The sequence below is a fragment of the Dendrobates tinctorius genome, unplaced genomic scaffold (genome assembly GCF_039654945.1).
Source record: "Dendrobates tinctorius isolate UK_male_01 unplaced genomic scaffold, ASM3965494v1 ptg000032l, whole genome shotgun sequence".
Lineage (NCBI taxonomy): Eukaryota > Metazoa > Chordata > Amphibia > Anura > Dendrobatidae > Dendrobates > Dendrobates tinctorius.
This window is the reverse complement of record NW_027361700.1, coordinates 19592806-19605149: the sequence shown is the minus strand read 5'-3', so window position 1 is coordinate 19605149 and position 12344 is coordinate 19592806. Positions and strand designations below refer to the sequence as shown.

The following is a 12344-nucleotide window of genomic DNA, read 5'->3' as shown; positions in this document are numbered from 1 at the left end:
AGGGAAGTGCCGGACAAGACCAGCGAGCCTCTCTGTCTGACCGCTCAGCAGGTGAGTATAATAAAAGGTGTTTTTCTTTTGATGCAGGTCGGATCGGGGGGCATATATACAGCATACTAGAATTCTGTATCCGAGGGCTGATTATATGGGACAAGCCTGCTGACCTTTAAAAGAGAAAACCCATAATGTGTACAAGTTTCTGGTAGAAAAACGTTTAACCTATGATTTAAGGTTTTATCTGACGTCTTTCTCTCTTGACTTTAGTCTTACGTCGAATTTAAGTCCTAATGGCACCGAGTTTTACATCAGCTCCGACCTGTTTTACCTGGAGGTTCATCTAGATCCAGAGGGGCAGCTGTCTGATGTCAAGGTTGCTCATCAGGGGGAAGGCCCCATGGTAAGTGTAAGCGAGGGCATAATGGGCCCGTACAGCCATCATTCTCTCATAACATATCACAGGTACAGGAAAGGTAAGGCTATTGGCTGTGATCTCGGATCAACCCCTGATTTCATTATTAAAGTAGAGTATACCCCTTCCATACACTATTATTTTCTGTATTGTTGGTAAACCCTGGGACCCTGTATTCTTGGCTTCCAGCATGGCTATATAGCTCCTTATCTGCAGAATCTGAGGACAAGGATCATTTCTGGGGATAACATTGGCTTTACGACGTCTATAAGTTGTGTCCTCTCGTCTGACGATGATGAAATGCTAGCTTGTTGTCTGCCCGCTGTAGAATTGGAATTGAGCCCAATGATCTCTGCTTTTGCCATTACTAGATCATTGTCAGTGTGGTAATTATTGGTTTTTGCCCTTTACAGAGCAGTCCAGAACTTGTACAGCAACTAAGGTTGGTTACTTTTCCTTACGTATGGATATGCAATAGTTTACTCTTTTATTGCAGCATTTATTTACAGAGATTATTAATAAGAAATCCCACATTTTTTTTATTCTTTTAAAAATAATTTTAAGATTGCCAACTATGTTTTAGTCTTTTTCCATTCCGCTATGAGGGTAAAAAGGTGCCATCTGATGGGGTTGTGTACTGAATTCTGTTTAAAATGTACTTGTCATTTCACCCAAAGTAAAAGCATGATCGTGCTGCCCTTCTCTCCTATAGGAAGTTAAAACTGTTTTCAGTGCACATATTAGTCTCCTATACTCATGTATTGTCCCAATTCCCATGCTTTGCCACTTGTCATCCACTCTCAGTGGACGTTTCTTCTTCCCCTGCACTCTGCCAGCACTGTAAGAGCTGGAACTTCCTCACATGCCAGCATGCATTGCTCTTGCTATTGTTCACTGGCTTGCCTGGACTGAAAGTTTATGTGGTAACTATAGTGCGTACCATTTGAGTAAAACATTCCACCATTACGTATAAAGAATTGGCATCTTAGGGAAGGCTATGCTGTCAGTTGTCCTGACACCCAATGCTCACAGCTAACTTTGGGGCAAGACGGAAGGTGTTTAGTTAACTAGTTTTTTGATAATTGAGGTCTCAAGAGGTCGGACCCCTATCCATCATACTGAGATGACCTTAGGCAGGTTATTTTAGACAGTTCTTAAAATAACACTCCATTTTGTTGCTCCACTTTATTTTGGGATCGCACACTGATCCTATGCCCTCCTCAATATTAACTAGTCATTGACCGCCTTCCCTGCATGAGCGCTAGCATGGCATGGGGTTGACAGTGTACGTATTACTGTAATTTTGCCTAAGACATAATATTAAAATATATACAAAATATATGCGTTGCAAATTGCATTCCTCCCCTTTTTTATTTTTTCTAGGGATAAGAATTTCGAGGACTTCTCTCAGTATTTGAAGAGCCTGGTGAACCTGTACAAGACGCCAGGAGACAAGTGAGTGGCTGCTGCGTTGTGCCAGGCACATAACACAAAGTGGTAGATTCTCCCTGACTGGTGGTTGTTGTTTTTTTCTTCATAGGAAATTGTATGTAGCACTTCAGTCTTTAGAAATGGACCTCACAAAAATGGCTGCAATGTATTGGTAAGTAGAACATTACACGTGCTGTCTTGTCGGCAAAGTGACAAGCTGCAATAAATGCGTTTTATCACAAATACATTTAATAATCGACTCATGGGATGTGTGTCTTACAGGCAGGTGACCAACGCCAGCGTGTTAGACAAAATATTGCAGGGAACTGTAGGGCACCTGACGCCAAGAAGTGGAGGTAAACCCTACAAAAGCAGGAAAACTGTTCTAGAAAGCTGACCTTTACGGCTCATGATAAAACGTGCATGTTTTGTGTCCTCTTAGGCCATGTTATGAATTTAAAGTATTACGTAACGCCATATGACCTTTTTGATGATGCAACGGGAGCGACAATGACACTAAACGAAGGACTTGGTGAGTAACGAACTGGAAAGTGGAGTTACCAGCATCCTTCTTCAGGACATGGAGGCAGCACTGCGCGACCTTGAAATCAGTCTTTCTTTACACATGCACGGGTGAATAAAGAATGATTCAATTAAAGGGGTTGTCCAGACTGAGAAGAGAAGCCTGCAGTCACTGTATTTCACTGCAGATCGGCAAATTGTGAGCATGTGTGATACGCTCACTGTTAGGATCTCGATTGGGCGATCACTTGACTCAATGTATGTGACTTGCATAGTTGACTTCATGTACCGAGTGCCCTGTTAACAGAAGCGGATAAGAATCTAGTTGGCACATGTCCACTGGATCACGTGCATGTTGTTACGTGACTGCTCAGACGCACGGAGAATCGGGACAGTGCGCACTGTCACAATTTAGCCACATAGATAACGGCAGACTTCTCTGCCTGGAAAACCTCCTTTAATTTCTGTGAATTGCTGCCTCTGCTTCCTCAGCTCTGTACAGTGTATGGACCTTTGGATCGGCCCCTAGGGGCTTACGCCGCTATCTATTTTGTAATATTTACGGGGGCTACTTTCTCACGCATCATTCTTGGTCGTCTGTGTAATGCGAGAAGATAATGCTGGCTTCCATTGTGGTCTAGGTTACTTCATGGATTAATATGAGCTTTCTTGATGAGCGAGGGCAAATAAAGGTTAATGTCCTCATCCCCAGTAGCTGGTAGGGAAAGACAGTGATTACTAGTATTCACAGTTCTATGATTAAAAATGGTGTTTTTGATCATTTACTCCTTCCAGACGAATGACGTACTCGTATGTCATATGCTGGGTCTCCATGTGTGGAACAGGCTCAGAAGCTAAGCTTCCACCATACTGTGCAGATGCCGGCTGCAATACACAGCTGACGTCTTTCTATATAAGCACTGGCCGGACTGCACTCCTGTCGCTTCTGTTTAGCCTTTTAAATGCCGCTGTCAAACACTGACAGCGGCATTTAAATAGCGCATTTACTATGGCATACATGCACTCGCTCTCATTGCCTCTTTTGCAACATCATCTCGAGAGTCCCATGGGTTATGGTAGCTGGGGATCTGCTTAAAGGGATCCTGTCAGCTGATATATGCTGCCCACAAATTAGGTAACATGTATCAGCCACTGGCTGTATTATCTGTATTTTTACTCTGAAACACTGCAGCGCCTACGAGAAAAGCCTAGTATAATAGCTGAGACCGCGCTGTAGACTAGTCGGACTAGCAGGTCCCCGGCGGCTTCTTCCTGCCTGTAGCCCTGGACTGAGAGGTCTTTTCCTTTACGCACGTGTAGGCAGACACCTGTCAATCCCGGTGTTGGGCTGGGCTTCATAGGAAAATGAAATTTTGACTATATACCGCAATACAATTGGATTCCAGTATATAGAACACGTAAGGTTTGTTCTAAAAGTGTGATCTTTCAAAATGTACAATTAATTAAACACAGTAAGGGAAAAAATATTGAAACCACAGAATTTAGGGTTTTTCTTGTCTCAGCATCTCCCTAAAAATATGCAATGTGCAAAATATTAATCATGCACCCCAGAAAGCAAGACCTCATAGACCACCATTGAGAGAAAAATCTAAAGGTTTCGGGTATCAGAACATGGCCACACAATCAAACCTTTTTTTTTAACTTTACAAATTTCTGAATACTTTTCATTACTAATAAATTCATACACTGTATTTTGCTGACTATAAGACGCACCCCAAATTTTGAGGATGAAAATAGGAGAAAAAATGTTTTAATATGTCAAATGGGGGTCTGTCTTATGGTCTAAATTTAGCTTAGAGGGGGGTCCGATGGCGCTGGAGAGGGTTCGCAGCTGCAGGAAGTCTGCAGGAGCGGGGCGATGCTGCGGTTCTGGGCTGGAAGGAGGGGTTGTCCCAGCGATGGGCTTCAAGAAAATGTCGGCGTTTCAGGCTCTACACGTTGCTCTCCTGGCTATGGGCTTCAGGAAAATAATAATAATAATTTTTTATTTATATAGCGCCAACATATTCCGCAGCACTTTACAATTAGGCGGGGACATGTACAGACAATAGATTCAATACAAGTTAAGACAATTTAAACAGTGACATTAGGAGTGAGGTCCCTGCTCACAAGCTTACAGTCTACAAGGAAATGGGGGGGGACACAGTAGGTGAAAAGTGCTTGTTATTTCAGGTCTGGCAATTATAATAAATAGGGATTTTAATGTAAAGCTGCATGATCCAGTCATCAGCCCGTGTGTTTAAGTGCAATAGTCAAGTATCAAGTGCAGTTATCGTGTGCATGGAGAGTGTGGAGACAGATGAATAGTAGGGTGCAGATTCAGAATAATATTTGGAAGGAGGGAACAGGGCAAAGTTTACTGAGTAGTTGATGTGGTAGGCTTGTTTTAAGAGATGTGTTTTCAAAGCGCGCTTGAATAGGTCAGGGCTAGGTATCAGTCTGATAATCTGCGGAAGTGCATTCCAGAGAACTGGCGCAGCACGAGAGAAGTCTTGGAGGCGGAGGTGCGAGGTACGAATTACGGGGGATGTTAGTCTTAGGTCATTTGTAGAATGGAGGGCACGTGTAGGGCGATAGACAGAAATGAGAGAGGAGGTATAAGGCGGTGCAGAACTGTGGAGAGCTTTGTGGGTGAGAGAGATGAGTTTATACTGGACCTTGTAGCGAAGAGGTAGCCAGTGTAATGACTGGCACAAGATGGAGGCATCGGTGAAGCGGCTGGACAGAAATGTGACCCTGGCTGCCGCATTCAAGATGGATTGTAGAGGAGAAAGTTTGGTAAGAGGGAGACCGATCAGAAGAGAGTTGCAGTAGTCCAGACGAGAATGAATAAGAGCAACAGTAAGAGTTTTAGCAGTTTCAAAGGTGAGAAAAGGTCGGATTCTGGAGATGTTTTTAAGATGCAGGTGACAAGAGTGAGTGAGTGATCGGATATAGGGAGTAAAGGAAAGTTCGGTGTCGAATATGACCCCAAGATAGCGGGCATGCTGCTTGGGAGTTATGGTTGAACCCTCCAGGATTATTTCGATGTTAGGTAAAGTGAGGTTAGTAGAGGGGAGAAACACAAGAAGTTCAGTTTTGGAGGGATTTAGTTTCAGATAGAGGGAGGAAATGATGTTAGAGACAGCAGATAGACAATCCTTGGTATTTTGAATTAGGGTAGGGGTGACATCAGGGGAAGAAGTGTATAATTGGGTGTCCTCAGCATAGAGATGATACTGGAACCCAAATCTGCTGATTGTTTGTCCAATAGGGGCAGTGTATAAAGAGAAGAGGAGGGGGCCTAGGACTGAGCCCTGCGGGACACCGATAGTAAGGGGACGAGGAGAGGAAGAGGAGCCGGCAAAAGATACAGTGAAGGAGCGGTCAGAGAGGTAGGAGGAGAACCAGGAGAGGGCTGTGTCTTTGAGACCTATAGAGCGGAGCATAGTGAGGCGGAGCTGATGATCCACAGTGTCGAATGCTGCAGAGAGATCCAGGAGAATCAGCAGGGAGCAATGACCTTTCGATTTAGCTGTTATTAGATCATTAGAGACTTTGGTGAGGGCAGTTTCAGTGGAGTGTAAAGAGTGGAAACCAGATTGTAAGGGGTCGAGAAGAGAGTTATCCGAGAGATAGCGGATTAGACGGGAGTGGACCAAGCGTTCCAGTAGTTTAGAGATGAAGGAAAGTTTAGAGACAGGTCTGTAGTTAGCAGTGCAGTTCTGGTCCAGGGATGGCTTTTTAAGTAAAGGGGTTATGATGGCATGTTTAAATAAGGAGGGAAATATACCTGAAGAAAGAGAGAGGTTAAATATTTTAGTCAGGTGAGTGGTGACCACTGGTGAGAGAGACTGCAGGAGCTGTGAAGGAATGGGGTCACTGTCAGGGCTGTGGAGTCGGAGTCGTGGAGTCTGAGTCGGAGTTAGTTTTGGTTGGAGTCGGTAGAAATGTACCGACTCCGACTCCAGCTTTAAAAAAAATGTATTAATATTTCATAATTGAACTTTCATATGAATTTTATAAATGTTACTCAAATATACATGTTCTATCAAACTATGAACAACAGTGATAAGCAGTTCTGCTGGAGATAGAGACATTTCTTACTTCTTGTGTGTCACTGTTCTCCACTGCCCTTATCTAATCTTATACTTGGTTAACCTCATGCTGCCCCAACCCCCCTACTTACAATGTATGAAACTGAAAGTGAAAATGTGTTGCAAATTCTTAGTAGTAAAGCTCCTCCTCTAGACTAGATCATACTAGGTGTGCGTCTTCCAAGCATCTCACAGCTGCCTGCTACTCAGAAGAGGAAGACTGTAAGAAGTATTATCCTTTCAACAAACTTTGCATCAGTTAACTGTGAGTACATGAGGAATAATAACAGTATTACTGACCACTATATCAGTTGTACGACCTGGCAATAATTTTGTACAATTGTTTTTAAGAAAAACAATTGTCATTTGGATTGTGAATGCAGAATTAAAAACCTGAGAATGTCAAAGAAGCATCACATTAAATCAGCTGTATTTGAACATTTCACCATCACTCAAGATAGAAAACATTATGTCTGTCAGTGTATGACAAATGATCCAGACGAAAACAAATGCTGTGAAGCCAAGATGAGTGCATATTCAGACAAAGATAGAAATGCTCCTAACAGAGCTTCTAATCTAAAGAGACATTTACAGCGCTTTCATCCAGAAGTACTGAAAGCAGTGGATGAGAAAGACTGCATCCAAACCAATGAACCAGTGCCCAGCTCTTCCAGCCAAACAAAGGAGCAGAGAACTTTGCAGCCATCAGTTGCAAGATATTTTGTCAGTGACAAAGTTACTGTGACAATGACAGTAGATACATTTAAAAAACAGATCATAGAGCTTGTTGTAAAGGATAGTGTGCCTATTTCATTATTTTCACGACCAGCTTTTATGTGTCTGAATGGGGAAATGGCCCGCAAGCTTGGTGTTTCTCTGGAGAGAGAGAGTATTAGAAAATTAGTAATCGAAGAAGCTTTTAAACAAAAGGAAGAACTTAAAAAAACTCTCAAGGGACGCTTTCTATTTCTTAAAATGGATGCCTGCACACGTCACAGAGTGAACTATTTTGCCATCAATGTCCGATTTGTTTGTGACAAAAATGAAATAGTTACCAAGACATTGGCAGTAAAAGACACCAAAGCTCATCACACCAGTGAGTTTCTCCAGGTCTTGGTGGAAAAGGTTCTGCAAGACTATGAGCTTAAAAAAGAGCAAGTTCTTTCTGTCGTAACTGACAATGCTTCAAATATGATAAGTACAATTAAGCTAATGAATGAGAGTAATGATGGTGACCAGCAGCTAGAAGAACATTCTGGGTCCACAGACACAGAAATGTTTGAAATAAAGGAACACAGTATTGTAACTGAGGAGCAAACTGAAGTTGCTTCAGATGAACAGCAACATGATAGTTTAGATGATCTTGTTGAAACTGTGTCAATGTTCTTTCATTCATCACATGCGCTGTGTTGTGCATACGCTACAGCTGGCTATAAGAGACAGTCTGCAAGAAGGACATGCTGCTACACTGATTGGCAAGGTGAGAAAATTGGCTACTGTTGCCAGAACCCCTAAAGTTGACTCAATTTTGAAGAGACGTGCTGGAAAAGGGGCAATTATTGATCAAGCCACACGATGGGGCAGTACTTACTTAATGATTCAGCGCTTGGTTGAACGGAAAACCTTTCTTGTAGACATGGCTAACCCTCAACTGACGCTAAATGAAAGTCAGTGGAATCAGGTGACTGAGCTGGAAAAATTGCTAGAGCACCCATTTACAGTGACTAAAAAATTACAAGCAGAGGACTTAACTCCAGGTATTTTCTTAAAGGAGTTGAAGAACCTGACGTTTCGCCTGTCCCAAAGAGGAGGGTTAATTGCAAGTGGCATTGCTACATCAATGAAACGGAGAGAGGAGCTACTATTACAAAATAACATTCTTTTGGCAGCTGTTTATGTAGACCCAATGCATCGGATTCTTCTAGATGATCAACAGCTAAGTAAAGGAAAAGAAGCTCTGTTTGAAATAGCAGTAAGGATGAAAGGGTTGCAGAACAGTCAGGAGGAACAAGAAGAATTTGATCGTCCTGCCACATCTTCACCCTCATCATCAACTGATGAAGAATTCAATTTCGAAAAATATTTGGATCACAAGGACCGTGCAAAGCGTTCCCGCATAGAAGAAGAGTCATCCCCATCAAGGAACACAGCCAGTACATTTCAGCAGAATTTTTCATGTGCACTAAAAGAAATTGAGAAATTTGACCGTTCATCAAAAATAACAGTGCAACAAGCGATTCCTCTGTATCCTGACATTGTCAGAGATGTTGCCCGAGTGGTTACTGCTTTGCCACCAACACAAGTTAGTGTAGAGAGGTTGTTCTCTGCTCTCATAATTAGATCAGATTTGAGGGCATCCATGAAGGAGGATCTGACAGGCAATACTTTTTCTGAGGACAAATTTATAGATTTCTTCTTATTAACTGCATAAAAGTGTTTATTGCATATTTATTTACAGTTTAGAAAAGTTTATAAAAGTTATTTTCTATATTCTAATTGTATTCTAATAAATGTAGTTTTTGCTCTAAGTGGTCGGATTACTTATATGATGGTGAGAAACTGAATAAGCACGATGTTTAATATTTTACAACAGTAAATTTGTTGTTATGAATTGGCCATTTATGAAGGAGTCAGAGTCGGAGTCGGAGCCTGATAAAATCCAGGAGTCGGAGTCGCAACTGTGGCTTACCGACTCCACAGCCCTGGTCACTGTTGCAGGTTGTAGGCCGAGCGGAAGCGAGGAGCTTGGAAACTTCTTCTTCTGAAACAGGCTCAAAGATGTCTAGTGAGCGTGAGGTGCGGCAGGGAAGGGGATCCAGGCACTGAGGAGATTGGGCTGAGATATCCTGATGGATGTGGTTGATTTTTTTCTATGAACTAAGTGGCCAGATCCTCACAGCTGAGGTTGCTGACGGGGCCTGTACTTTAGGCTTCAGGAGGGAGTCTAAGGTTTCAAAAAGTCGTTTTGAGTTGTTGGATAGTGAGGTGATGAGGGTGATGAAGTAAGATTGTGTGGCCAGATGAAGGGCAGAGTTATAGGTTTTGAGCATGACTTATAGTGGATGAAGTCTTCTGCTAAGAGAGATTTTCTCCACTGCCGCTCTAAACACATTGAGCAGCGCTGAAGAAAGCGTGTTTGCATTGTGGCCTCCGGAATCTACACTTGCGAAGATTGAGATATCGGATCATCATCCCCCCCCCCCCCCCCCACAATTTTTCATGATTATATCTATAAAAAAAAATCTTGCAATTTTCACACTGGCCTATGGAGCTATTCTAGGCTTCCAGTTGATTTAGGAATCTTTCATCTTTTCATTGAAGCATCTATTGAGCGTGTGTCAAGATCGTTGAGAAGGAGCGGGAGCATGAGAAGCTGTGACGTGTTATCCGCTGTATATAAAGGCGTTACCTCTTCCCCTTTTGGCTTTGCTCCCTCACTTTTCAAAAAAGTTAATGGAGCTGGATGGCACTGGTGAAAAATGCAAAGTCTCAAAATTTTTGCACAGTTATCAGTCGTGTGAAATTTTACAACCTTTCAGACAGTTTTACACCAGAAAACTGTTGTAAACTGCTTAGGGGTGCGTTCACGTTGCTTTCTTGCCCACGTTCAGGTCCTGTTTGTGCTTGCATCCGAACCCCCTGTAAAACGGGATTCGGGCATATGCACCAGCGGAATCATGACCCGGCGTGCATAATTTTTAAGCGTATATGCTTCCTGGAGGTGGACATAGAGATGCAGTCTACTATGTGTGATTGTCCACCACCAGTAGGCGTATATGCCCGAAAATGATGCCCGACACAGCACACATGGACTGTTGGCACCATTCTAGTGATTGGCCCCATCGGTGCATACCCCCACGGGATGTGAGCAAGATGTTAAAGGGGCCTTAATGAATCAGAGCTATGAGTCTAATACTTTTAACACACAAACCAGATTTAAACAATAGACCTTTTCCCGATGACATGTTCTTTTAGACATCATAAACCGGAATACAGACTACAGTAATTGGCAATCTGTGAAGTTTCGCTTGCTTCTTCTGTGGTCACCTTTGGTTTGCCACACAATTGTTGAGGGATCATGAGATTCTTAGTAGACGAATGTTTCCTGACTATGTACAGTATTCTCTTACACATACTGTATATGAAAGCGTCGCGGAGTATGTTGGCGCTATAAAGATTATTATTACTCTGTATTACTGCAGGAGTGAGGGTGTGTTTGAACGGGTCCTAAATTCAGTATATCCTTCATATCTTTCAGTTCTCCCGCGATCACTTGGTCTGAATGTATCGGTCACCATTGAAGCCACGTCTGCAATGTACAAACTACCCATAGCTCCTCTGATCATGGGCTCGCATCCCATTGACAATAAGGGGTAAGGAGACGCTCCCATCTACAGTCTGTACAATGTTAGTAGGGAAACTAGAACCAGGTTTTGCATTCAGGCCTAGGTTATCTCAATTAAAACCCCATATAATTGAAACTGTTTAACACTGAATGTCATTTACAAGTTAAAGGGGTTTTTTTTTTAGTTTCAGAAAACCCCATTGCCTTGGCTGGAGTTTGCTTTAATAAACTGCGCTATATTTACCCTCCTCAGGTCCCGCATTGACTCTCCACCACTGCTCCCTGTGTCAGTAGCATTGACAACACTGCAGCTACTCAGTGCGCCGAGCAGCTCAGAGGCCAATGCCGTCAACTCTGGCAGAGCAGCTGAGCTCAGTTGTTGGCTGCAGACAAGGACAGACATCGGTAGCTGTGGCAGCGTTTTGTTCTTTTTTTAAAGCAAACTGCACCTGGTGATGGGTTTTCCGATCCCAGAAAAAACCTTTAAAGGTAACATGGTGATATTACAAGGTCGTGATTTCTCTTTGCAGAACCCCATCATTCTCCGCTATCACTAACACAAACAGTGTGGACCTTCCTGCCTGTTTTTTCCTTAAGTTTCCACAGCCAATTCCTGTCTCCAGTGCTTTTATCCAGAAAATCCAAAACTGTACAGGTGAGCAGACCTCTGGGAATCTCTCCTACCTCACATGTAAGCCCCCATACACATTTGACCAATGTTGGCCTAAGCTGCTGATCTCACCGGGTTAGACTCGACTCTAATATGTAAGATCGTCGGGTGAGATGACGATTGGGCATGTCCAATGTCAGACTGCCGATCACTTGGTTCTCCAGGAGATAAGCCACCAGCAGAAATGTCTGTCTGGCTTTCTCTTAGAGTGAGTGCTCCTGTGTATGGGAGAGATGACTGTCAACCAAGTGATTTTCCGAAGCATCGTTTGTCGGACAGCCATCTAATGTGCATGGCCAGCTGTATTCCAGATGAGATTAGTGTTCTTCATTGTATCTGTTGCCCCTTTTTACATGCCATGTACCATGTCAGTCACAAATCGTCTTGCCTTTTTTATAGGTATTCCTTTGTTTGAAACCCCACCCACCTTCTCGCCCCATTACGAGCTCGTCACCCAATTTGAGCTGGCCAAAGACAAGGAGCCATCACCTATGAGCCACAACATGCGATTCTATGCAGTATGTATTTTGAATGGGCTCTTATGTTTCTGCCTAAAAGGTGTTCTGTAGGTCTTAAGGGTCCCATACATAGCTGAAAACTGTTCATCTAATGTATAAGGAGAGGTCCCTATTGATAAGATAGGGAGCAACATATTAATAAGGTTCATCCACTGGGACCGGTAGCAATCCCTAGAACATAACTCTGTCTGAATGGGTCGGAAGTCAAGCAATATGCACCTCTGCACCATTCGTTATGTATGGGACTGCTGAAAATTACCGAGTGCAGTTCTCAACTATCTCCAGAAATCCCATAAAGAAGGAATGGAGCGAACATGTTCAACCTCTGACCCATTTCAGCAGAGCGCCATAC

At 43.0% G+C, this 12344-nt stretch overlaps 1 protein-coding gene across 3 annotated transcripts in view; it reads left to right on the top strand.

The window, feature by feature from the left end:
* MED1 (mediator complex subunit 1) overlaps positions 1-12344 on the top strand; it is an 83655-nt gene that overhangs the window by 47991 nt on the left and 23320 nt on the right. For all 3 annotated transcript variants that reach the window (XM_073572552.1, XM_073572555.1, XM_073572553.1), the window contains 9 exons: positions 265-397; positions 823-851; positions 1793-1864; positions 1950-2012; positions 2123-2196; positions 2283-2372; positions 10718-10832; positions 11335-11459; positions 11874-11992. In XM_073572552.1, the coding sequence (XP_073428653.1) occupies positions 265-397; positions 823-851; positions 1793-1864; positions 1950-2012; positions 2123-2196; positions 2283-2372; positions 10718-10832; positions 11335-11459; positions 11874-11992 (820 nt within the window). The remainder of the gene's footprint in view (positions 1-264; positions 398-822; positions 852-1792; positions 1865-1949; positions 2013-2122; positions 2197-2282; positions 2373-10717; positions 10833-11334; positions 11460-11873; positions 11993-12344) is intronic.